Below are 23,880 nucleotides of genomic sequence, written 5' to 3'. Positions count from 1 at the left end.
TAAAATTCAAGTGATTTATCACCATCCATCTCCTGATGTCAATAAGGCCGTCATGGAGAGGCAGGACAGAGCATTCAGTCGTGTGCTAACATGAGGTCTAAAGTGTACCTTATGTTGGGTCCAAGCTGTGTATCACCATTTTCACTAGCATTACTGATGCTACCAGTTTCTTAAAATTATTTAGATGAAATATGCACTTTATGAAAGGGTATCTGTGGTGTCCAGTAGAGTCCAAGGGTCACCACACAAATCACCCAAATTTAACAAAGCTGACCTAAAAGTAATGAGGTCACCTGTTTAACACCAGGACCAGCTGGACAAATCAGAGCAGGGTAAATACATAACTGAGAGAGCAGCTGTTTCCTCCCTTATTGCCTATTCTGGGTGTCCTTGAGCACCCTGGCTAACTTCCATATATCATCCCAGGGTTATCAGATCAGATTTGGGTTTTACTGGACAGCTTGAGGAAGATGGCAGTGATGCAGGTGGATGTCCCTCTAGTGTCCTTACCTGACAGAACGACCACAATATGTGCATCTTCGGTGTCTGACAAGTGGTCATCAACACCAGGGCACCACAAGGAACTGTCCTCTCCCTTTTTCTATTCACCCTCTACACCACGGACTTCAGCCACTGCACAGAGACCTGGTATCTTCATCAGTTTTATAATGAGTCTGTGGTGGTTGGATGCAATAGCGAGAGTGATGAGATAGAGTACAGGGCTGTGGTGGACTTGTTTTTCCACATGTTGCGGGCATGCTGCTGGAGCAGCAGACTAAGGATCATATGTGTTAATTGTGTAAATAACACTAAGCATACTCACTTTTGTTGGTTGCTCAAGGAATTTATGCATTCACAAAGATGAATTGAGCCTGTCGTAATTAAAGCTACCACAGATGGCGCTGAATACCCACATTTATCACAGTGTGTTTGTGCGTTTAATTCTTTTACAGGTTGCGCCGACGGTCATTTTCACTCCTGCAATCCTTTGCACAACAACGTACAGCCCTAACACCTTTTTAGAACTATACGGGCAGACAGATGTCTATGCAAATATTTGATCCTATTTAATTTAATGTAAGCTATCTGTATGAACCACGGTTCTGTTTTCGTCCTCACGCGAAGAACCGCTTAGATACGTTTAAAAATTGGTCATGTGATCGGTGCTGCTGGCTGCTTGGCATCCACGAGTGCTCCCTCCCAGTTCATTGGAAGAAATGGCTATCACGGAAGTGGGTGAGTAGATTCGTAACTGAAATGAGTGTAAATGATTTAATTCTTATTAAGTGTTTCATTTTCATTGGTTTACGTTAGATTTATTAAACATGAACCTTTGTACAGAGTGCAACCATAGCGGACTAACAGGAGCCGTTTTCTCCATGTTATGACCCTTTGAAGCTAATGGCTAGCTAGCCCCAGTTGCAGGGGTGATGCCCTGCCACTGCAAGAACACCTGCTGTTTACTACATGATTTGTTTTTGTTTTGTGTTTTTAAATATATATTTTTAATTAAAGGAATACTTACGATAGTAAAGCTTCCACAAAGGGCAGTAATATGCCTAATGTTTACACTGAGCCTCGTTTACAACCATGTAAGACACTGTAGTTGATGCAGCATGATAGACACAAATGTCTTACTCAGTCAGTGGTCACCAGTCTGGACATATCGAGGGTACGTAGGGGTCAAGGATTGGGATAAAATCCTCTGTCATAATATACAGTCACCGGATATTTTATTAGGTACACCGTGAGACTACTGAGTTCGATCCCACACTGTAGTCACAAAGGGGTGGACATGGTCAGCAAGAAAACTCAAGTATGGTATTTAAACGAGGCTCAGTTGGTGCTAAGGGGCCAAGAGCATATCCCCCACACCAGTTACACCACCAGATGCCTGTACTGTTGATACAAGACAAGGTGGATCCCTACCTTTATGCTGTTGATGTCAAATTGTGACTAAAAAAGTGGCCAGTGAGTGCGTGTAACCTATTTTAAAATATTATATTTAACATATTGTTCAATGATTTCCAGAAGCAAAAAAAAAAAAACCCCAAAACTATTTCATTTTTTAACAATTGAGTATTTTTAGTTTAAACACCATGGTAAACTCTGATTATGTTTGCTGGTGCTTATATAAATGATCTGATTTTGTTTTAGCCTGAATCCCAAGTTAGGTTTGAATGTCGGCATTTAGAGCTGAAATAATTGGTCAGTTATCTGTTTAAATGAAGTTTTACTGCAGTTATTTTGGTAATAGATCGATTGTTACAGTTAGTCATTTTAATGTGAAACAGTGTTTATTTTAACTAAGCTGTTATTTAATTTAAAATGGGTGTATTTCAAATGTATACTTTAATTTCTACTGTACTCCATTTTTAATTGATAGATAATTAGCAGATTTATCATCAGTGAAAATCTTTCAAACAACAATACTGTGTGTTTGTCTCCCAGAGCGTCGACGAGGTCAGCTTGCTGCTCTATCCATAGCAGCCGTTGTCATCATTGTGGGAGTCCCTTTGTGGTGGCGAACAACTGAGACATACCGTGCCTGGTTACCTGTCAGTCAGATCAAAGATCTGGCTAAACTGCAGGTTTTTTAGTGTTTCCATTTATCTCTCATGCCTTGTAGTTGATTGATCTTCCTTGTGTAATACATTCTTATCTCTACGTTATTTCTTATTTTGCAGCTGCACTTGAGCGCTGATGTCGAGGTTGTGTTTGCACGCGGCACCGTCACGCCAGAACAGCAGAAAAAGGTCCCGTTGACGCAGACGCAGGATGAGGAACATACAGTGGATGGTGATTTGCTCATGCAGTTTATGATTCTGCGGTCACAGAATATGAAGCCTGCAAGGTCGTTTGACTCTCAAACTTTCTTTCCAGAGGACACAACATTGAGGTACAGGTATGAAACAAAGTACCGCACAGCTACAATCATGGAGGAAGATGCCCTGAAAAAGCCGACTGCTGCAGGTGAGCAGCAGCCTGTCAAATCCAACTTGTGGTACTTCAGATGTTGACATTTGACATTTTTTCTCAAAGAAAGCACAGCTGATAATCACGATAATTTTTCTGCTTTAGAAGCAGATCTGTCTCTGCACATGCTCAGTGAGAGTCCGTGCGGTTCTTTAGTTGTGTATGTGATCCCGGAGTCCTCTTCTTTGCTGCCTGAGGTAAAACTGAAGCTTTTTTATTGTATTTCATGAGTGTGATCACTCCATGCTAATTACTATTAGAAAAAAGGATAATGAAGAAAATATAATTTACTGTCACAGATTGTAAATAGAGTACCTTCTGCAGAGCTTGAAACACAATTAATTATTTGTTATATTCCAGGTAAGACAAAGATAATAAAGTATGCATTGCACCTTCATGCCTTTCAGGATGTGAATGTGTATATCGGTCAGCGAAGGACAGCCCTGGTGCGTATCAGCGCCCAGATGAGAGTGGGCAAGACACTAGAGCAATTGCTGGCTCAGTTGGAGCCCCAGATCAAGCAGGTGCTCCAAGTGATGTCTTTTAGCCACACTGACATCACTGTTGCACTCAGCGACAGAGTCCGTTTTAGACCTGGCAACAAAGAGAGCATTGCTGACAGCATGAGAGCCTTCAAATCTAGCCCAGGTTGGTAATTTGGCTCCAGGTTTAACTCTGAGAACACGTTTGTGTCTTTTCTTTGATTGTTCTTATCTTCCTGTCAGGTTATGAGATCACATTCAGTCTGCTAAACCCTGATCCAAAGTCACACCAGCTGCACTGGGACATTGAGGGTGCCGTGCAGACATACATCCAGCCTTTGCTTACAAAACTGTCCCCTCTGGCTAACTTTAGCATGGACTCTCAGGTGCTGTTAATGCACAGTCCCTATTATGACAAAGAAAAGATGCTCAATTATTGGAAGTTAAGGTTTACCTTTCCTTTTTTATAGACCTTGTACTACACCATGCTCGGAGTGACCCCACGCTTTGACAGCAGCTTCGAGGCTTACACGCTCAATGCTGACAGCCTTGCACATGTCATCAACCCGGTGGAGGCTAGACTTGGTAAAAGTCTGCTTTTTTAAATGATCATGGTTTAGCTTTTTCTGCTGTATTTAAATACAATATGTTTTAATTCTTTTTTTTTTTTTTGCGTTTGACTTCCAGGCTCTAATGCGGCATCTTCTAACCCTGTGTTAAATTTTCTGCTGTATGTCCCGGATATTCGTCATTCACCCCTTTACATCCACGATCACAGGAAACAGGAAGTCCCTTCCAATGCGTTTCACTCTCCACGGTGGGGTGGAATCATGGTAAGAAGAACGAAGAGCAACGCTGAGGGAGAGCTGCATGTTTATTTTGTTATGTTGGGTATTGTAACCTATATTTATCCATGTTTTTGCAGGTTTATAACGTGAATGGTTTCTATGGGTCGGAGACGGAGTTCCCTGTTCACGTCAACATTAACATGGCTAAAGTGATGGGAGTCTTCCTCACCCAGCTTCGGTAAGTGTTAACCCGCAGTGCGGCAGTCGTTTTCTTTCCTCTCGACACAAAGTAACCTTCATGTGCCGTGTCCTGTCAGGTTGTTGCTGGGCGTGCAGTCATTAAGCCCCCCACCTGGCTTCCTCGTGGCACCGTGTGGTAGCACAGGACTAGCTGACTGGGAGCTGGATCGCCTCATGTGGAGTCGTAGTGTGGAAAACATTGCAACAGCAACCACCACCATCACCTCTCTGGCGCAGTTGCTGGACCAGATAGGCAACATTGTTATCAATGACAACATTGCACAGCAGGTAAGGTGAAGGTGTTTTAGTAGTTATGCGTTTGCTCCATGTAGCAAAATTGTGCATGTGCGTAGATTTCTTAACACATCTTAACTTTGATTCTGGAGATTTATGTCATTGTTTTGGTTTCTCAGTTTAAATTTAAAACTGTCATATGTGACTTTATTTTGTTGTTAAATACTTTGTTATTGTCAGTTAATCAACAATAAACAAGCTACTTCCTGCTCATCACCTGAAGACAAAAATCCAAAATTCATCCTTCTTTTAATAATTGTATTATTGTACTAGCGACATAGTAGTGAGGACGCAAACTAAAGTTAGTTAGTAAGCTTCTACTCTGAGGGGCTTCTGGTTCATTTGCACTGGCAGGTAACAAAGATTGGCCAGAAGAGCATCTGTTTAATGTAGTACAATCAGATCCTAGCTGGGGGAAGTCAGGAACAACATCAGCAATCTCACTACATAAGCTGAAATTAGAAACATAAAAAACAAAATCAGAAACTATTTCTGTTGTCACAGCCAGCTCAAAAAGTAAAAAAAAACCCCAAAAAGCTCAATTAATCTCAGTGACTGCAACATATAAAGAGGATGCCACACCAGAGTTTGAATTTGTCAGCAATACTTATTTTATTTAAACAGAATGAAGGTCTGGAGGCCTGGAAGACGGTAAGATAAACATGGAAGGAGTCCAGGCCAGCCACACAGGAGGCTGTGGGACCCAGAACCTCTCTCCCTAAACTAATAGAATAATAAAACCCATTCATGCATCTTCTGCCACTTATCCGTGTCCAGATCGCCATTGCAGCAGCCCGGGGAACACAGAGGCATACCCTCGGTCTCTCGGCCATCCAAGAAATGTAATCTCTACAGCATGTCTTGGGTTTGCCCTGGTGCATCCTCCCAGAAGGACAGGCCAGGAACAGGACATGCCCAGGAGGGATCCTAGTCAGATGGCTGAGCCACCTTGGCTGGCTCTTTGCAATGTGGAGGAGCAGCTCCTCTACTCTGAGCCCCTCCTAGATGACTGAAACCCTTGCCTGTCTCTAGGGAGAGGTCAGCCAACATTCGGAGAAAGCTCATTTATATTGCTTATATCCATGCTCTCATTCTTTTGAGTTAGTACCGAGAAGCTAGTGGACAAAGTTGCAGACCTGTCCCTCTGTCTGCCTCTGTCTGCATCTCACTCAACAAGAGCCCGATATACTGAAAAATCCCCCATTTGGGGCAGCAACTTGAGCTTAACCCTGACTGGGCACTCCACCTGGCATAGATCTGTGGTCTCAGACATAGAAGTGCTAGTTCTCATTCTTGCTGCATCACATGCAGCTGTGAACTGCTCCAAAGTGAACTGGAGGCGACCACCTGATGAACCACATCATATGCAAAAACCAAAGATGAGGACCTGAAGCCACAAAATTAGAAGCTTTTTGCCACTTGGGTGCACACCTAGAAATTCTGACTCTAAATTTTGTCAATGCCTCTTTTTTTTTTTAAAGAAAAGATACACAAAAAAATCGCCCTATGGAAAACCAAAAAATAACACTTTCATATCACACGAAGACTGCATATATGAACACAAAGACAAACCGAATGAACCCAAATAAAACAAAAGGCCATTTCAGTCTCGGTATCAGAGTGGTATCTTACGGCTAACAATTAGGTAGTCTCCTCTAATTTCATAATAATAACAATAATAATACATAACCTGTGATCTAATTTGCTAATATGCAGGTGTCCAGTGCTGTCACGTCCCTGCAGCTGGCCATGGCTGAGCTGGAGGTCGGAAACCTCGGCTTTGCTCTGCAGTACAGCAAAGAGGCCATCTTGGCTTCGGAGAAAGCATTCTTCGACCCTTCGCTCCTTCACCTGCTCTACTTTCCAGACGATCAGAAGTTTGCTATCTACATACCACTCTTCTTGCCCATGTGCGTGCCTATTCTGCTCTCAATGCTGAAAATAGTGTCGGAGGCCAGGCAGAGACGCAGAGAAAAGCAAGCCAAAAAGGAATAAGAGGCACTCAAGCAGGAGAAGAAGAACAAAGAAACTGTATGAACAAACCATTTCGTTAGTGGCCTGAAAAGGCTCATGTGAACCATTGTGGTTTGGGGTTTACAACTCCTATTGTTTTGTACAAGGATTTATGCCTGATGTACTGAGTGATTGCAGCGACTGTTTGACACTGCATGGCTGAAAGCTTCAGTTTATTTATTTTATTTCTCATGTTATTAAGAAATAAAAACTAAAGTTCCGTCTTTTGTTGTTGCACAATACCTAATGGGCTGGTACAATGGGCTGGGCGCCTGAGCAATCAGAGCACATTTACCAATTATACAGTTGTTCATACACTCGGTATTTATACCTAAACGCCTTCTAACATTAACACGTTCACTCACACTCTAATCAATTGGGTTTAGGATCTTCCTCGAGGATTTATAGATCAATCCACTGAGCTTCAGACTGGTAGATAACCCTACCATCTGAACAGCTGTGGCTTGTGGCTCAGGTTACGGGTTACGCTTTAAACTGTAACCCCACTCTCCGATAGGTGGCGGTATACGCCTTTTAAAGCTAGACGTACCCTGTGAAGAAGAATCCGTTATCGGTAGCTTCTGCTTGCAACTTTTAGCCCTTGCTTATCTCGCTGTTTGAATTCCGCTTCGAAGTGTTTCAATTTTTATTAAGGTGTAGCTTAAACCGAATCTCTAACGCGTAGTTCGCCGCTTACTATCTAGGCGCCACTCTAGTCATTTTTTTTTACCAAAAGTTGATCTATTAGCCGGCTTGCTAACTTCCCTCGCGTTGCGCCATCATGTCTGGCGGTCTTATTCGAGGACCCGCGGGGAGTAACGACTGTCGGATATATGTGGGAAATCTCCCTCCCGACATACGTTCAAAAGACGTGGAAGACTTATTTTACAAGTACGGAAGTATTCGTGATATAGATCTGAAGAACCGAAGAGGAGGACCACCGTTTGCTTTCGTGCAGTTCGACGACCCGAGGTGAGCCGCATTGTCCCGCCGCCACGTCTGCCTGTTATCTCCACAGTTAGCCAGCTACACCCAAATAAGGGGACACAACGTGCGAGTTGACGGGATATAACCTGTAGCAAGAATTTGGTTTAGGAGAAGGTTTGAGTCGAGTAATTGGAGCTCTTTTTGGATTGTCGTGAAATGTGTGTTGTTGAGGCCTGCAGGAGGCCACGTTAATTGGCGGTTTACCCCGTTAAGTACCTGTGAATGTGCTTGCAAATGGGCTACTACCAAACCACTTTTTAGCTGATGGGTAATGATCAAGATACCAATTAAACGATTTAACAAAATATCTATCATCTATAAGTCCACTATAAGAGGCTAATTTCCTCCCCATTTTTAAATGGTCTATGACAAAGACTGAGATGCGAGTAAAACTGCATGTTTGTTTGCATTATTGGTATTAGATTATTCATTTCACTGTTCGATTTCACAGGGATGCTGAAGATGCTGTTTATGGGCGTGATGGATATGACTACGATGGCTACCGTCTGCGTGTGGAGTTCCCTAGAAGTGGAAGAGGAGGTGGTGGTGGTGGTGGTGCTGGAGGAGGGGGAGGAGGAGGAGGGGGAATGGGACCCCCAAGGGGAAGGTATGGTCCCCCATCCCGACGCTCGGAGAACAGGGTGGTTGTCTCAGGTGAGTGGTGTATTTTTCTATCTGAAGGTTGTGGTCTCTAGTTTAAAAGTGTGTAGTTGTATGTGTAAAGCTTACAAAACTTTTGTTGTTATTTACTTGTTAGGCCTTCCCCCCAGCGGGAGCTGGCAGGACCTGAAGGATCACATGCGGGAAGCAGGTGATGTATGTTATGCTGATGTGTTCCGTGATGGCACTGGTGTGGTGGAGTTTGTACGCAAAGAAGACATGACCTACGCCGTCCGTAAACTGGACAACACAAAGTTTCGCTCCCATGAGGTATGTAAATCCTCACATTGTCAGACTCTCTTAACTCATTCACTGCCATTGACGTCTATAGCCGTCAATGGCAGTGAATGAGTCAATGGGTTTAACTCATTCACTGCCAATGGCTGGCAGTGAATGAGGCTTGCAAAGAGGTTTCACCTTTAATCAAACGGAAAACAAATAGTTACAGATATTTATGGTGTGTTCCTGAATAAGTCAGAATTTCTGTTTTCCAGTCAGAAATTTAATCTGGAACACCCCCTGAACTTGGATGTGCCACTTGTAAAGTCAGACCAGACCCAGGAACTAAATAATTCATAGGCAGCATACCTTGACAACAAAATGTAGCATTAACCCACCTTGGCTCATGTGCTGACTCACATGATCAGTAATGGGTCAATGATACTTGGAGCCGCTGCCAAAGGGAACAAATGCTGCTACACTTTAATTACCCGGGACTCTCCACCATTTGTTTTATATCATTTATTGATCTCACAAGGGAAATTGTTTTGTTACAGCGGCAGGATAAAGAATAAAAATTAGCCTGTTACAGAAAGACAGTTAGTTACAGTTTCACAGAAAATGTCAGGAATGTCGGCCTGAGGGAGAACTAACTCTTTTACCTCAGAATTGTGGAGTGGGTGAGATGGATTGTCCAAGATGGAGAGCAATTTGAGCGTCCTCCAAATTCTGGCCAATCATCGTTCCAACCTTGTGAATCAGTTGGCACTGATGCTTTTTCTTGCTCCTTATTGCTACCACAGATGGGTAGGAGACCTTCAGGATCACTTAGAACTGAAGGAGCCTGTTGGCTGCGAAGTGAAACGTCTTTGCAAACCTAAAGAAGTCTTGATGCCTTTTTTTTTTTTTTTCTTCCTCCTTTATCTCCAATCTCTTAAAGCTGTTAAGACTACCATTACCCAGATGACTGAGAGCCAACACAGACATTGAAAAGCTTACTTAAACATTGTAAGGAATGTGACAGTTAATTTGCAGTAAGTAAAGCAAAATGCTCAACTGTAAAGATTTCCTGGTGATAAGAATCAATAATTGGCTTATCTGTTTTATATTAACAGAAACGATCTTACTGAATGATGAATTGGCTGATTATGAATGCAATTTAAAATTCTGATGTGTGGATTGGGGTTGTTGTGCAGCAGTATGTCTGTTTATTTATGACTAATACATCAACCAGGAAAAAATGTGGTTAGCTATTTCTGTATGTGGGTTTCATATAACAGGAAAAGGAATGGTCGGTGATGTGTGCTCATGTTTGTGTTCAGGGTGAGACGGCTTATATCCGTGTGAAGATGGACGGCCCTCGGAGCCCCAGCTACGGTCGCTCTCGCTCTCGTAGCCGCAGTCGAAGCAGGAGCAAGAGTGGATCACGCAGCTACTCCCCACGCCGCAACAGAGGATCTCCCCGATATTCTCCCCGCCGCTCTCGCTCCCGCTCCCGGTCCCATTCCCGCTCTCGCTCCCGCTCTCGCACCTAGGCAAGCCTGACCTAAGAGCCAGAGTGGAAATCTTCACATTACTCAACGAATCCTGTGTATTCATCAAGGATCATCTCGTGTGTCACCTATGTATGCTGTCATGGTGTGTGCTTCCTTCCCTAACCGACACCAACCCACCTGCAGTTTTATTTTCCATTCTAATTTTTGCAGACCAGTTGAGCGTGCACATGACCGAGTTTTGCTCCATTATTTCTTCTCTTCTCTCAAAACGTGTTCTGCTTCTGCTGTGTCATCTCTAATTCATCTGTGTACCTCTCTTCTCCTGATTGTCCTGGTTGAGTGTTGAATGTTTTTTCCTTCATTTGCAAAGATTCTTTTTTTTATTTTATTTTTTTTTTATTTTTTTTACTTCCTTCAGGCGAAATACTGCTGTCTTTTTGACCTTCTTGTGTTTCTCTGTTCAGAGTTCAGAGGAACAGGATAGGATGGGAACAGAGGAAACAGTTCATATTAGGATAAACAGGAGGAGGAGGAGTCAAATGTGGCACCAATGGTATGATGGCTGTGCCTTGTCAACTGTGAAATTATAAGGCTGTTCATTTTTTCTTTTTTCAAAAAGCATAAATCTGACAATAGGGCCCAGTTTGAATGTTTTCAGTAGTTAAGTTTTTTTTTTTTTTTGTTGGTTTTTTTTGGGGGGGGGGGTTTGGTGCTTTTTATCATCCTTTATCATACAAAGTAAATCTTTGTATTTTGGGCTTGATTATAGATGGTTTTCTCCTTTTTCTCAAAGTAAACTCCCTGGTAGCTGCATTTATTTACATTACTTCAAGCATTTTCCTGAAGGTGTGATTCTAACTCGCCTCCTTCTCTTTGGTTCTGCTGGTATTCTGAAGGTTTGGACTGGGCTCATTGTCTCACCATTCCGGAGCTGGATCAGGATTCAGGATCAGTTTAGGATTAGGCTTCAGGATGGATACATGGAGCAGGATCATAGGAGCGTTTTTACCGGGAGAAGATCCCGACCCCCTGGCCCTGTCCACATAAACCCATCAAACCGGAACCATTGTAGTGCGATATTCAGAGAAAATTGGCTTTCGAATTTTCCAAAATTTCCCTTTTTGTGTGGGACCTCACAGACAGACTTACTGGCTACACAGTGCCGCACCGTTTATTTTTATTTTTTAAATAATTAAAAAGAAGAGAAAAGCATGGATCAAATCCAGGAGGAGGGCTGGGAGGTGCAGGATGGATCCACACGCGTAAGGAGTGGTAAATAGTGGAAAACCGTTACCAGTGGAGGAGGGAGGGAGGGGTGAAGAGGGAAGTCTGGGAGGAGACAAGGGATCGTAACTTTAATGTGGTTTGTATCTTTTTTTTTCTTTTTTCTTTCTTTTTGGTCCAGTTTATTTTTTTTTTCTAGCGGTGGCTGACTTCTGGTTTTCTTACACATGATCTCGATTATCTCAAAGCTTTATTCTCTTTTAATAAAACGTTCTACAACATTAGATGAACTGACTTTTTTCTTTCACTGCATTAAAAATGGTGTGTACAGAATATTTGAACATATTCCTCTAGGTGGCTGCTGTTAATTTCATTGTCTTAAAAATCTCATAGCTTAGCAGGAGCACTGTTTGCCAAGGTGCTACCTCTTTCAGATCTTTCAGTCCCGCACTCTACACTTCTTTGTCTCTTATGATGAAGCCAGATTTGCCTCATTCTTCTTCCTCTTGCCTGGTCCACTTTGACGTCTCCACAATGGATCATCTCACCCTGTCCTCTATGACATCAGTCCTCTGTATATCCTACACTACATCCATGAATCTTCTCTGAGGTCTTCTTTTACTCCTGCCTGGCAACTCCATCTTCATTTGTCTAGTATAATAATGGATTGCATTTATATAGCGCTTTTCTAGGCACCCAAAGCGCTTCTCAATTCAGTCACTGAATGGCGAGGTTGCCATATCGTGCCCTCGGCCCCTCTGGCCAATACCAGTAGGTGGTAGGGTAAAGTGTCTTGCCCAAGGACACAACAACCAGGACAGAGAGCTGGGGATCGAACTGGCAACCTTCCGGTTACAGATAAGCTTCTCAACCCCCTGAACTACAATCGTCCCACTATGCATCCTCTGCACATGTCCAAACCATCTCTGCCTTGTCTCCCTAACTTTGTCTTCAAATTAAGCCGTCCCTCTGATCTACTACTTTCTAATTTTGTCCATTCTGGTAATTTTCAATGACATTCTTAACTTCAACTTTGCCACCTCCATCTTTGCCTTCTGTCTTCTTTGCTTGTGCTGTCTCTTGTTAGTGTTAGGAGGCAGTGAGAGAAGAAAAGATTAACATCTTCCCCCACTCTTCTGTCATCTTCAGGCACATTATTGTGCAACAGCTCTGGAGGCAGTTGTTGGTAATCTGGTCTTGGACAGATTTTATGCCAAATGGCTTTCCTGACAGAACTCTTCCCGTTTGTCCAGGTCTGAGAGTGGGGTTAACGATATTCATTATTATTCAATAACTTCCTCGGGTGTTGGTTTACTTAAGTAGTTGAGCCTCAGGGTCATTTATAGCAACTGGGTTCGTATTCAGCTTCAGTCTTTCCTGCTTTCTTGTCTCATCATCACATACCTATTTAAATAAAGGCATTTCTTTAAAAGAAAAAAAATGCAAGTATTTGATTGTGTCTGTGCCAGCACGTTTAAACTGTGATGGCTGAAAATCTAGTGGGTGCTGAAACACGACTTGTATAAATACTAGAACTATTTTGTCTCTCGCTCTCTTATCTAAGATCACGTTTTGTCTCGCACTTGTAGAAGCGGTTTGCCGCTTTATTACGTGTGCGTGTGACGTACGCTGTCCCTGGTCTCCATTCAGTAGCGTCATGATGGTCTTCCTCAGTATTGGCACTCATGTCACCAGTCCAGTCAAACTGTGAGCACATATTTTGTTTTTACAGATAAAAGCTGTGTCTTTATTTATCTATTTTCCCCCTAACTGCTTGTTCGTAATGCTCGGGTCTTATTTTCTACAGTTGACAGGCTAACAAACCCCCCTGTGTCAGTGGCAGCTGAACTTCATTCGACCATGGCCTGCAATGACTTTGCCAAATTCTTCACTGAAAAAATCCAAAAAATTAGACAAGCAATTGGTACATCAACAGCAGATCCAGGATATGTACTGTGTCCACCAAAAAACCGTTTAAACACCATGAAACAGTTTCAACCTATTAACAGCAAAGACCTGGAGGACATCTTAGGTCAACTGAACTCCTCCTCCTGCTGTTTAGATGTCCTGCCAACAAGTTTTTTCAAAAAGGTCTCAAAGACTTTAGAGTCAGACCTGTTGCAGATCGTCAACTTTTCTTTATTATCAGGTGTGTTTCCAGAATCACTAAAAACTGCTGTAATCAAACCTATACTGAAAAAGGACAATCTTGACAAGACACAAATGAACAACTACAGGCCGATCTCAAATCTCCCGTTTTTAAGTAAGATCATTGAAAAAGCAGTTTCTCAACAGCTCAGTTACTTCTTAAAACAGAATAATTGCTACGATGCCTTCCAGTCAGGTTTTAGACAGAACCACAGCACTGAAACCGCTCTGACCAAAGTGTTTAATGACATATGTCTGAATACAGACAGTGGAAAAATGTCAGTCCTAGTTTTACTGGATCTCAGTGCAGCATTTGATACAGTTGACCACAACATATTACTCAAACGACTGGAGAACTGGACAGGTCTTTCAGGAACTGTACTAAACTGGTTCAAAACATACGTAGAAAACAGGAAATACTTTGTATCAATAGGTAACTTCACATCTGAGCAGACAAGTATCACATGTGGAGTTCCCCAAGGTTCTATCTTGGGACCCCTTCTGTTTAACATCTACATGCTCCCACTGGCACAGATTATAAACAACAACAAAATAAACTATCACAGCTATGCAGATGACACACAAATATATATCACAATGTCACCAGGAGACCGAGGCCCTGTACAGGCTCTTGGTAAATGCATTGAGGAAATCAATGACTGGTTGTGCCACAATTTTCTCCAGCTAAACAAAAACAAAACTGAGGTAATAGTCTTTGGCGCCAAAGAAAAACGATTACAGGTCACCAGAGAACTTCAATCTATACATCTAAAAACCACAAACCAGGCGAGAAATTTGGGTGTAGTGATGGATGCAGACCTAAACTTGGAAAAACACATTAAGACAATAACAAAGTCAGCTTACTATCACCTCAAGAATATATCAAGGATAAAAGATCTGATGTCTCAACAGGACCTGGAAAAACTAGTCCATGCATTCATCTTTAGTAGGCTTGATTACTGTAACAGCATCTTTACAGGTCTACCTAAAAAATCAGTCAGACAACTACAGCTCATTCAGAACTCTGCTGCTCGAGTCCTCACTAAGACCAAAAAAGTGGACCACATCAGTCCAGCTCTGAGGTCCTTACACTGGCTGCCTGTCCGTCAGAGGATAGACTTTAAAGTTCTGATGCTGGCCTATAAAGCTCTGAATGGTTTAGGACCAAAATACATCAATGACCTCCTGACCCAGTATGAACCATCCAGATCCCTCAGGTCATCTGGATCCGGTCTTTTATCAGTTCCCAGAGTCAGAACCAGACACGGAGAAGCTGCATTCAGCTTTTACGCTCCATATATCTGGAATAAACTCCCAGAAAGCCTCAGATCAGCTGAAACACTCAGTTTATTTAAATCCAGGTTGAAGACTCACCTGTTCTCAGCTGCATTTGAATAAAGCACCAAATCCACACTTTAAGCTTAAATTTCAAAACTTACATTTAACTACTGATTTTATCTACTGTTCTGATTTTATCTGTTTTGATTTCATATAGGCCTACTGTTGTTTGTTTGTTTGTTTGTTTGTTTGTTTGTTTGTTAATTAGTTTATTTGCTTGTTTTAATCAATTTTAAATCATGCTTTTTATTTGTTCTTGTTTCTAATGTCTCTGTAAAGCACTTTGAATCACCTTGTTGTTGAATTGTGCTATACAAATAAACTTGCCTTGCCTTGCCTTTCCTTGCCTTGCCTTGTTCGGGCCGCAGACGTTTAACTGTCACCCTAGCTCGCTGCTAGCGCTAGCACGCTAGGACGTGTTTTATAAATACGGAATCATTCGCGATATTGACCTGAAAAACCGGAGAGGAGGTCCGCCGTTTGCCTTCGTAGAATTTGAGGACCCGAGGTGGGCTGCAGTGCCACATTTTAACTCATGTTTACACCGAAATATCAGGACAGACTTTAAAGGTGATTTTAAAGCCAAAGAGATTCATGTTAATGCCCACACTTTAGAATTGTACTTCAGAATAAGCATGTATATTGAAATGGTTGTCATTGTTAATTTGGGTGACAATTGTAGGTAATTGTGCTTAAAAATGTTTTGTTTTTTATTTGTATTTATTACTTTTGGGGCAATGTATGTGTATGGAGTCAACAAAATATCCACAAAAAACACTTTAAAACTATATATTGTATCATTATCTCTTCTAAGAAAACAGACAGTTTTAGGTATAAATGAGACAACAAAACCCCCTCCCAATAAATAAATAAATAAGCAATTAGTTTTTACAAGTATTTTAAGGATATAAAAGCTGAGGGGCAATGCTCTACACCAGGGGGACATTTGAACCCTCCCCCCCCCCTGTAGATTTGCCCCTGGTGTTAATAAGATAATATTGGTTTTAAATTATAAGCTCAGTTTTTTATGAAATCTTATTTCTACCACTAAGGAGGAAGAAACAAAGAGTTTTGACATATGCCATTCATAAGTCAAAACTCCAACTTAATACCTCAAAATGTCCTTATTATTTTTCAGTTTCTGGTATTATTTCTCCAAAATATGAGTTAGAAAGTGGCAGAAATGAGTTTCCATAGATTTTAACCAACTAGTTTCACAGGTTCCGGATACAGACTGCTGGGTTTCAGATGTTTTCATTTTATTGGCTCTGTATTATGCCATAGTGACCAGATATTTGTAATATGGTCATCTCAGGTACACAGGTCTACTCCCACCTGTATTATCCAGAGATGTTTTCAAAGGTCTGCACAAAGACCCTATTATATAGATTATAATAAACAGATTAATTTGAACAGTAAACCTTGCAAAGCCTTTTAAAGTAGTATCCCTGGCACTTGCTTCACAAAGTTTGACCAAATTAAACTATTTATCTTCAAAATGATTTACAGGAGAGTTGTTCTTTGAACTTATCAGTAGAAAAATAAACATCTGTAACTAGAATTTAGCTAAAACAGTTAAATAATTTTTTTAATTAAGTAAACACTATATTAAAAGTAAAATAAAGCAATTATGAAGTAAGATGAGCAAGATATCTTGAAACCTCATTGAAAACGTCCCTGTAAGTCCCCCTGATATTTCCCATTTGTATTTAATGAAATCCTTCATACCACTGGAAGTAGGCGGTCAGCTCTATTTCCAGCTTTTCTGTAAAAGTGTGTGTTTCAATTAAAAAATGATTGAACAGACAGAACATAGTTTGCTGTTTCAGCACCATGGAGAGTGACACTGGGACTGATGGGGTCTGAGTGTTTTAATAAAGAAATGACGTTTCTCTAAAAACACTTCCCATGTCTAATTAATGTGCACTGTGATTTATTTACACAGCTGTATTGGTCTCTCCATGTAAGAAGTGTCCTCAGAAAATTATGCCAATTTTAGATAATGTTGTAAAAGTAAATTAAGACCAATGTTGCAATTTTATTTTGGGTGAAGCAATATTTTTAATGCCTTCGGTTATTTATGGGTTTAATATAAAACACAGATGTGCTTTGCAAGTCTGAAAAGTGAAAGCAATTAAATCTGCATTCTATTTGATTGCCACTAGGGGGCAATAACTGCAGTTTCAAAATACTTGGGTTCCTATGTAAATCTACGGGAAACTGGCTTTCTTACTTAACCTTTCTAAGCAATTTTTTGCTGAGTTTATGGGTTCAGTCACTCATTTGGGGTAATACCGAATTTAAAAAATTGAGTCACGGTTTTAAATCTTTCTCATACTAAGTTTCACAAAGGTAATGCTCATTGGCTAACCACTTAAGCATGTGGTTTCACAAAGAGAAGCTTCTTTCCTCACATCCTATTTCAAAGCACCAGCTTGACTGCGCAAAAATCCCCACCTCCAAGCTTTTTAACCCAGACTTCAGAAGCCAGTAGGTGGCAACACATTTTATACTGTCTGTGGTTGCATACTGTTTTGTCCTTACCATTTTTTTATCATTGAGGGTAAACTGGACAACAAGACTACTCTAATTCGTCTGCACTACAAATGAGATAATGAAAACAGACCATCAAATTGCCTCTCTGAATCTTAAGAAAAAGTTGTATGCTTGTTGTTAGATTGGCTCAGTTTTACGTTAACACATTAAAGTGATATGTTGAGTCTTCAGTAGTCCAAAAGTCAAAAGTCGGTACCCTCTGTCATGTTCCGAGGAGTGCGTGAGTGTCAGTATCACTCTTCAGGGATGCAGAGGATGCTGTTTATGGACGTGATGGTTACGACTATGATGGCTACCGTCTGCGTGTTGAATTCCCTTGAAGTGGAGGTGGAAGGGGAGGTGGTGGCAGAGCTTTAGGAGCCCCAAGGGGACGGTATGGTCCCCTGTCACGGCGCTCCGAGTACAGGGTTATAGTCTCAGGTAGGCGCGTGCATCTTGTCACCTGGCATCTTATTACCTCCCCACCTTAATGTGTTACATTTCCTATAACATCCCTATTCTTCACGTCAGGCCTTCCCCCCAGCGGGAGTTGGCAGGACCTGAAGGATCACATGCGGGAGGCAGGTGATGTATGTTATGCTGACGTGTACCGTGATGGCACTGGCGTGGTGGAGTTTGTACGCAAGGAAGACATGACCTACGCCATCCGTAAATTGGATAACACCAAGTTTTGCTCCCATGAGGTAGGTTAGGGTCGCTGCAATGAATAGCTCTGGGAGTAAATTTTAGGATTTAAATTTTCCAAGGTAAGTCCTGATACAAAATTTCGAGCAGGGAGAGTGAGGAAAATGGTGAAATTCTACATTAATGACACTAATCAGATGGTGTACAATGTTAAGACCATTTTTAATTTCTTTCGTGGAGATTCTTTGTAAGAGGGCAGCAATCTTTTCCAAATGTTTTTAACCACAATTAATGTAATCAAGCAGCTCTTTTGCCATTCCCGCTCTTCTGTTTGTATGTTCAGGGTGAGACGCCCTACATTCGCATAAAGATGGACGGCCCTCGCAGCCCCAGCTACGGTTGCTCACGTTCTCGTAGCCATAGTCGAAGCCGGAGCAACAGCGGGTCACGCAGCTACTCCCCACATCGCAGCAGAGGATCTCCTCACTACTCTCCCCGACGCTCCCGCTCTCGCTCTCGCACCTAGACGCCCCTCCTATGACATAAACCACCAGCTCATCCCACCAGCTCGTCTCAGAGTGGAGACGACAGACTTCACAGAACAGATCTCCATGGACCATTTGCTGTGTTAACTGTTTCCTGCATCTCTTGTGTGTTTCTTTTCCCCCAGATTTCTGTTGCGGGATTTATTTTGCTTTAGACCAGCTGAATTTTCCTGGTTTATGTATGTCCCCTTTACTTATATCCTTTTCTCACCCTTTTCACGCACAATGATCTAAACCTTTTTCCTGCAAACTTGTCCCTTCCTATGTGTGTACTCCTCCTCTTCCAGTTCCAACCTGTGTGTGGATTGTATGCTTTGTGTTTTGGTTTTTATACTGGGGTTGTTATGGATGTATATATATTAATATACATATATTTGTTACCAGCATTTGCTTATAAAATTGTATTTTGACCCTTTCCCGTGTTTCTCTGTTCAGAGTTCAGAGGAGCAGGATAGGATGGGAACAGAGGAGACTGTTCATATTAGGATAAGCAGGAGGAGGAGGAGTCAGATATGGCACCAATGGCTGTGGTCTCTATATCTGAAATCTGCATAAGATAAGGCTTTAGTCCATTTTAGCCATAAATATATGCTTGAACATAGCTGATTACTGTAATGAGATGTTTGTGGTTGTAGTAAAGGTTTTGTTTGTTGCATGCTCACATTCTAAAGTTCATACCGGCAAGGTTAGACAAGCCCCTAAAGTCCAGTGATTCTTCTCAGTAGTCCCTGCAGATTTTTCTAAAACATTATAAAGTCCTGTGATGGTTCTGTCCCTGGTAGCTGTATTTGTTGACATTTCTTTAAGCATTTTCCTGAAGGTGTGATTCTAACTTGCCTCCTTCTCTTTGGTTCTGCTGGTATTCTGAAGGTCTGGACTGGGCTCATTGTCTCCCCATTCCGGAGCCGGATTAGGATTAGGCTTCAGGATGGATACATGGAGCAGGAGCATGGGAGCAATTTACCGGGAGAGGATCCCCACCCCTGACCCTGTCCACATAACCCCATCAAAGTGGAAACATTTTGTAGAAATATTCAAACTTTAAATTGGCCTTCAAACAGCAGAAAGAAAATTTCTTTCCACACGGGAAGGCTTCCTGATGAGAATTATTTTTCTTTTTTAAATTAACATGATCAAAGCTTGGTGTAATCCAGGAGGAGGGCTGGGAGGTGCAGGATGGATCCACGCACATAAGGAGAGTGGTAAAGCTAAACATGAACACACTTACGGAGGGTGGGGAGACTGGGAGGTTACAGGAGAATGTGACTTTATGTATGTCACATTTCTCTTAGGTCAGCGCTTTTCTGCAGAAGATGCATATTCATTAGGATAAATATAATCTCCAGTACATTGAAAAGCTTCAATAAAAAATCAGTTTACAGTTTCCTGTTTTCCTGTTTTTCTTTTTTGTACAATTTCTGCAGATTTATCAGATTACACAGTACGTCTACAAGTTTCTGACATATTTCTGGCCTGATATTTGACTGCTCTTCTGTTGGTTGGTTTCTGGCATGGACTCAGCTTTTAAGCATATCCCACAAATTTTCACTGAGGTTGAGGTCATGACTTTGGAAGGCTATTCCAGAAAATTAATGTTAGCCTGTTTTCATGTGTATTTGCGTTCATTTTTTTGTTGAAGCATCCAGTTGGGTCCAAGTTCCAAACATCTAGCTCTTAATTTGAGGTGAAGTTAAAGAATCTGGAGGTAGCCCTCTTTCGTTATGATTCCATCCACTTTGTGCAGTGTACCAGTACCAGTGGCAGCTAAACAACCCCAGAACATGATGCTACCATCACTATGGTTGGCCATACCGTGTCATACCGTGGGGTATGTTCACGGGGTATGAAGGATCTCCAGGCATTTGGTTTGTTCATGGCTGGAAATTTCAGTCAAGCTTGACATCTCAGTTAATGGTGACAGTGGACAGTGACCCTGCAGGGTCACCATGGTGTTCCAGCAGTTCCAGTTAATGGCCTGCTTGAGCCTTGGAGGTTCCCTTGAACGTACTAACCAATTTCAGTGACAGTTTGGGTCTTCTTCCAGACACTGGAAAAGTGGTGACACATCTGAATGACTTGTACTTATGTACTTTGAACTCATGATCTTGGAGCCTGCAGTTGTTTAGAAATCACTCCAAGAGACCTTCTCAACTTGTGTAGATCTACAATCCTCTTCCTTAGATCTTCACCGAAGAGTTCCTTGGACTTTCCCATTGGACTTCCCCATTGGTCAATCCACCAACTGCTGTCAAATAAATACTTTATGTGTTGGCAAAGAAACTACCATTTATAGTCAATTGTGACAATCAATGAGAAGTTAATAGGTCTTATCAAGTTAAAAAAACACTGTAGAACTTTCAGCACAACTTAAATGATTTAAGCGAGTGTGTGCACAAAATTGACTCTCTGGATTATAGAGAATCCAAAATAATTCCAACTTGTTTCTATAAAATCATTAAAGATGTATGCTGTAAAATCACTACACTGTGGAAAAAGAACAGTTCAAAGAAATCATTAACACACAAAAGGACTGTGATGTTTATGCTTGTGATAAGTGAAAGTAAACTTCTGGGCACATTTGCAATGCCTCAGTTTAGGGTCTTGGTTATCTACACTACCTTTCTGAAAGAGGGTAGAAATGGACACCAAATAAAATTACAGTCATACCAGCATGAATAAATAAGGATGATTATGAGTCATGCAATGGGAGCCCAAGAATAAAACATATGAAGTTGAAAATGATCATAACGGGTATAATTTAATGTTACTGTGAGGTACTGAGGACTGTGGAAAAGGGAGAAAAAAGAGAAAAAGCAAACCAGGACAATTTGAACCTGTGTTTGTTATATGATTTGAAAAAACTAAAATCTTGTTCATAACTATTTTATTAGTTATGAATGTGCATATTTTGGGCCCGAGGGGGGTTGCACATCAATCACCTGGATCAATGGGGCAAGTTGGGGGAGGGAACGGGTGAAACGTTGCATTCTGGGTGGAAATAAGATGCGGGGTGCTGTCCGCAAGTAAAACCACGCCATTGGCAGGGTGGAGGCTTCGCTCGAGCCAATCACGTGGTGAATGTGAAGTGGAGGGCGGAACGCACGGGGGCACACTTCCTTGCATAAATAAAGGAAAAACCTGCGCGGTCCCTTCATCGCACTCCGTTGCACGTTAAGACTTTCTTGAAAGACGGTAAGAGTAAAATGCACGTTTGGTTCTAACCTTTGCTGCGAATTGTCACAGTGAGCAGGTCAGCGCGAGGGTTGAGGTTTCTGTACCCCGCGTGCTCATCCACGCTCTCAGGCTCTTACCTTACTTGCTGCACATTATTTGCAAACCTGGTAATCGGAGCACTTACACCGTTGTTGGGTTAAATTAGCGATACTGCGTGTTGCAATGGTTAAACTGGGCTATTCGAGCAACATTTACCAAATAATGATGCCAGCGACGCATGGCTTCTATTTCTTGTGATCCTAACATAAAGGGCCCTTTATGTTAATGTCTTAAATTACACGAGGGACCTCAATAAAAGGGACGCCTATCTCCATCAGCTGTTTTGGATAGTGTCCTGGTTTCATTTAGCTCTCACTTGCAAATCATGTAAATCATCTATTCAAAATGAAAGTAAATAAAAGGCACCCCTGCAGCCAGTGACCGCTTCCTTAGGCACATTGTGTGATAACAGTGATGTCATGAGAAGGTAAGAGCTGAGCGGACACGGTAAAGATTGCTTTGTCTCCTGCAGTCAGAAAGCCAACATGGGTGACAAGAAGGCTGTGATCAAGAACGCAGACATGTCTGATGAAATGCAGCAGGATGCAGTGGACTGTGCCATGCAGGCCATGGAGAAGTATAACATTGAGAAGGATATCGCCGCCTATGTCAAAAAGGTATGTTGCTGTTGCTTCAAAGTAAAATGAGTAGCGCAAACTTGTTGCATGCATTTTTGCCAAGAAGATGCTAACTTGTGTCTTCCCCTGCAGGAGTTTGACAAGAAGTACAACCCCACATGGCACTGCATTGTTGGGAGGAACTTTGGCAGCTATGTGACACATGAGACGAAGCATTTCATCTACTTCTACCTGGGTCAAGTGGCTATTCTGCTGTTCAAGTCTGGCTGAGACGTGGGCTCCTAAACTATTTCAGCATTTCTTCTCCCATTTGCTACATGACTACCTCCTAATTTCTTGCCGTCTTCAGCCTGTTATTATTTTTGTCTCCTGCAACACTACCAACAGTGGCTGGTGCTTTGAGCTTGTGTAATGCCTGGACTGGTGATGTGTCATTCATAGAAAATGCCAATATAAAATGACTTATGGTGACAGCACTCAGTCAGCCTCTGCACTTCTAACAGACTCATTGTGGCTCATGACTTCCCAGTAATTTGCTGTGTTGTGGTGGCACAGACTTTGTATGTTAGTTCACATGACTGTATAATTTATTTTCATTGAATTAAAATGAGCAACAGCCTTTTTTGTTATCCTTTTGATTTTCACTGACAAACCATGCTGAGACTGTTGCTTACATGAAATAAAGGATGCAAAATACTGAGATTTTAAGGGTTTTGTACATGCCTAAACATTCCTGTTGACACTTGTAGTGTTGTTGTAGATCTTTGGGAATGTAATTCAGTGAGTAGTCATTGTGATATTTTCATCATATTGACCAGAAAAAACTTTGACGACAGTAAATTGGTTCAAAATGCTTTGTGTGCTTTAAATTCATTTCACTTCCATGAGCTATTAATGGCTTGGCACCCTGTTGGGCTGTCGAGCACTTTATCTCCCGTGTATTCTGAAGCATTGTGATGCATCTAAACTTTAGGTGCTCTGACATAACTGCAAATAGGCAGATATAGAGTACCTCTTGTTTGGAAATGCAGAAATTTTTTTTTGTGCATTTACAATGCGGTGTGTAAGGCAAAAACTGAATTTGTACAGTTTCAAATGATCTTAAAAGCTAGTATTTGGTATGAACACCTTTATTCAACACTTAAGTTCTTGTGTAATGTGGTGTACTGCAGCCTTTTCTCACCGTTTGCTTTCCTGTGAAAAAAAAATTACAGTAAAGTTAAGCACAGTTTTAGAAAAAATAAATGGCAAATCAAACTACGTGGAAGCTAATGTCTGCCAGTGAAATAAAGTTGACTACGCATGCAGGCAAAAGTTTACTTTAACTAATTCAAAATTTTGAGTTGCCTAATGTGAAATTTTCTGCTTTTGGATAGCAGAAAAAATAAAAAATTAATTATTTTATTGTATTTTTTCAGTGGAAGAAACAAGCCTCCATA

At 41.5% G+C, this 23,880-nt stretch overlaps 3 protein-coding genes and 1 pseudogene across 5 annotated transcripts; all 4 read left to right on the top strand.

The window, feature by feature from the left end:
- The first annotated feature begins 1,217 nt into the window (after nt 1-1,217).
- Nucleotides 1,218-6,831, top strand: pigs (phosphatidylinositol glycan anchor biosynthesis, class S). Its single transcript, XM_085363767.1, has 12 exons — nt 1,218-1,236; nt 2,452-2,591; nt 2,688-2,799; nt 2,884-2,973; nt 3,082-3,173; nt 3,384-3,624; nt 3,702-3,844; nt 3,929-4,043; nt 4,146-4,291; nt 4,384-4,484; nt 4,564-4,774; nt 6,497-6,831. Exons 1-12 carry the CDS (start codon nt 1,218-1,220, stop codon nt 6,773-6,775), a joined length of 1,689 nt encoding a protein of 562 aa, XP_085219893.1. The 3' UTR covers nt 6,776-6,831.
- Nucleotides 6,832-7,364: 533 nt separating this feature from the next.
- LOC146624207 (serine/arginine-rich splicing factor 1B-like) lies at nt 7,365-11,678 on the top strand. 2 transcript variants are annotated; one of them, XM_085363765.1, is made up of 5 exons: nt 7,365-7,765; nt 8,232-8,434; nt 8,538-8,710; nt 10,620-10,708; nt 11,052-11,678. In XM_085363765.1, exons 1-5 carry the CDS (start codon nt 7,575-7,577, stop codon nt 11,200-11,202), a joined length of 807 nt encoding a protein of 268 aa, XP_085219891.1. In that variant the 5' UTR covers nt 7,365-7,574; the 3' UTR covers nt 11,203-11,678. The 2 variants fall into 2 exon arrangements, with proteins under 2 accessions (XP_085219891.1, XP_085219892.1); XM_085363766.1 differs by lacking the exon at nt 11,052-11,678 and having other exon boundaries at nt 9,982-10,681.
- Nucleotides 11,367-18,571, top strand: LOC146624206 (serine/arginine-rich splicing factor 1B-like; annotated as a pseudogene).
- A 3,135-nt stretch (nt 18,572-21,706) lies between these two features.
- On the top strand, nt 21,707-23,208 carry dynll2b (dynein, light chain, LC8-type 2b). 2 transcript variants are annotated; one of them, XM_085363764.1, is made up of 3 exons: nt 21,707-21,782; nt 22,340-22,480; nt 22,574-23,208. In XM_085363764.1, exons 2-3 carry the CDS (start codon nt 22,349-22,351, stop codon nt 22,709-22,711), a joined length of 270 nt encoding a protein of 89 aa, XP_085219890.1. In that variant the 5' UTR covers nt 21,707-21,782; nt 22,340-22,348; the 3' UTR covers nt 22,712-23,208. The 2 variants fall into 2 exon arrangements, with proteins under 2 accessions (XP_085219890.1, XP_085219889.1); XM_085363763.1 differs by having other exon boundaries at nt 22,336-22,480.
- Nucleotides 23,209-23,880: the final 672 nt, after the last annotated feature.

Source organism: Diplotaxodon limnothrissa, linkage group LG10 (genome assembly GCF_057381915.1).
Source record: "Diplotaxodon limnothrissa isolate DT_005_m linkage group LG10, D_limnothrissa_male_GT1.1, whole genome shotgun sequence".
NCBI classification, from domain to species: domain Eukaryota; kingdom Metazoa; phylum Chordata; class Actinopteri; order Cichliformes; family Cichlidae; genus Diplotaxodon; species Diplotaxodon limnothrissa.
This window is presented reverse-complemented; position numbering and strand designations above follow the sequence as displayed.

Bases quoted from the DNA above. Each gene is read 5' to 3' on its own strand.
- pigs (XM_085363767.1), top strand. The intron at 4,485-4,563 runs GTAAGTGTTAAC...GTGTCCTGTCAG, and splicing joins GTCTTCCTCACCCAGCTTCG to GTTGTTGCTGGGCGTGCAGT. The intron at 4,775-6,496 runs GTAAGGTGAAGG...GCTAATATGCAG, and splicing joins ATGACAACATTGCACAGCAG to GTGTCCAGTGCTGTCACGTC.
- LOC146624207 (XM_085363765.1), top strand. From the start codon at position 7,575: ATGTCTGGCGGTCTTATTCGAGGACCCGCGGGGAGTAACGACTGTCGG. The intron at 7,766-8,231 runs GTGAGCCGCATT...TCGATTTCACAG, and splicing joins GTGCAGTTCGACGACCCGAG to GGATGCTGAAGATGCTGTTT. The intron at 10,709-11,051 runs GTATGATGGCTG...GGTATTCTGAAG, and splicing joins AGTCAAATGTGGCACCAATG to GTTTGGACTGGGCTCATTGT.
- dynll2b (XM_085363764.1), top strand. From the start codon at position 22,349: ATGGGTGACAAGAAGGCTGTGATCAAGAACGCAGACATGTCTGATGAA. The intron at 22,481-22,573 runs GTATGTTGCTGT...CTTCCCCTGCAG, and splicing joins TCGCCGCCTATGTCAAAAAG to GAGTTTGACAAGAAGTACAA.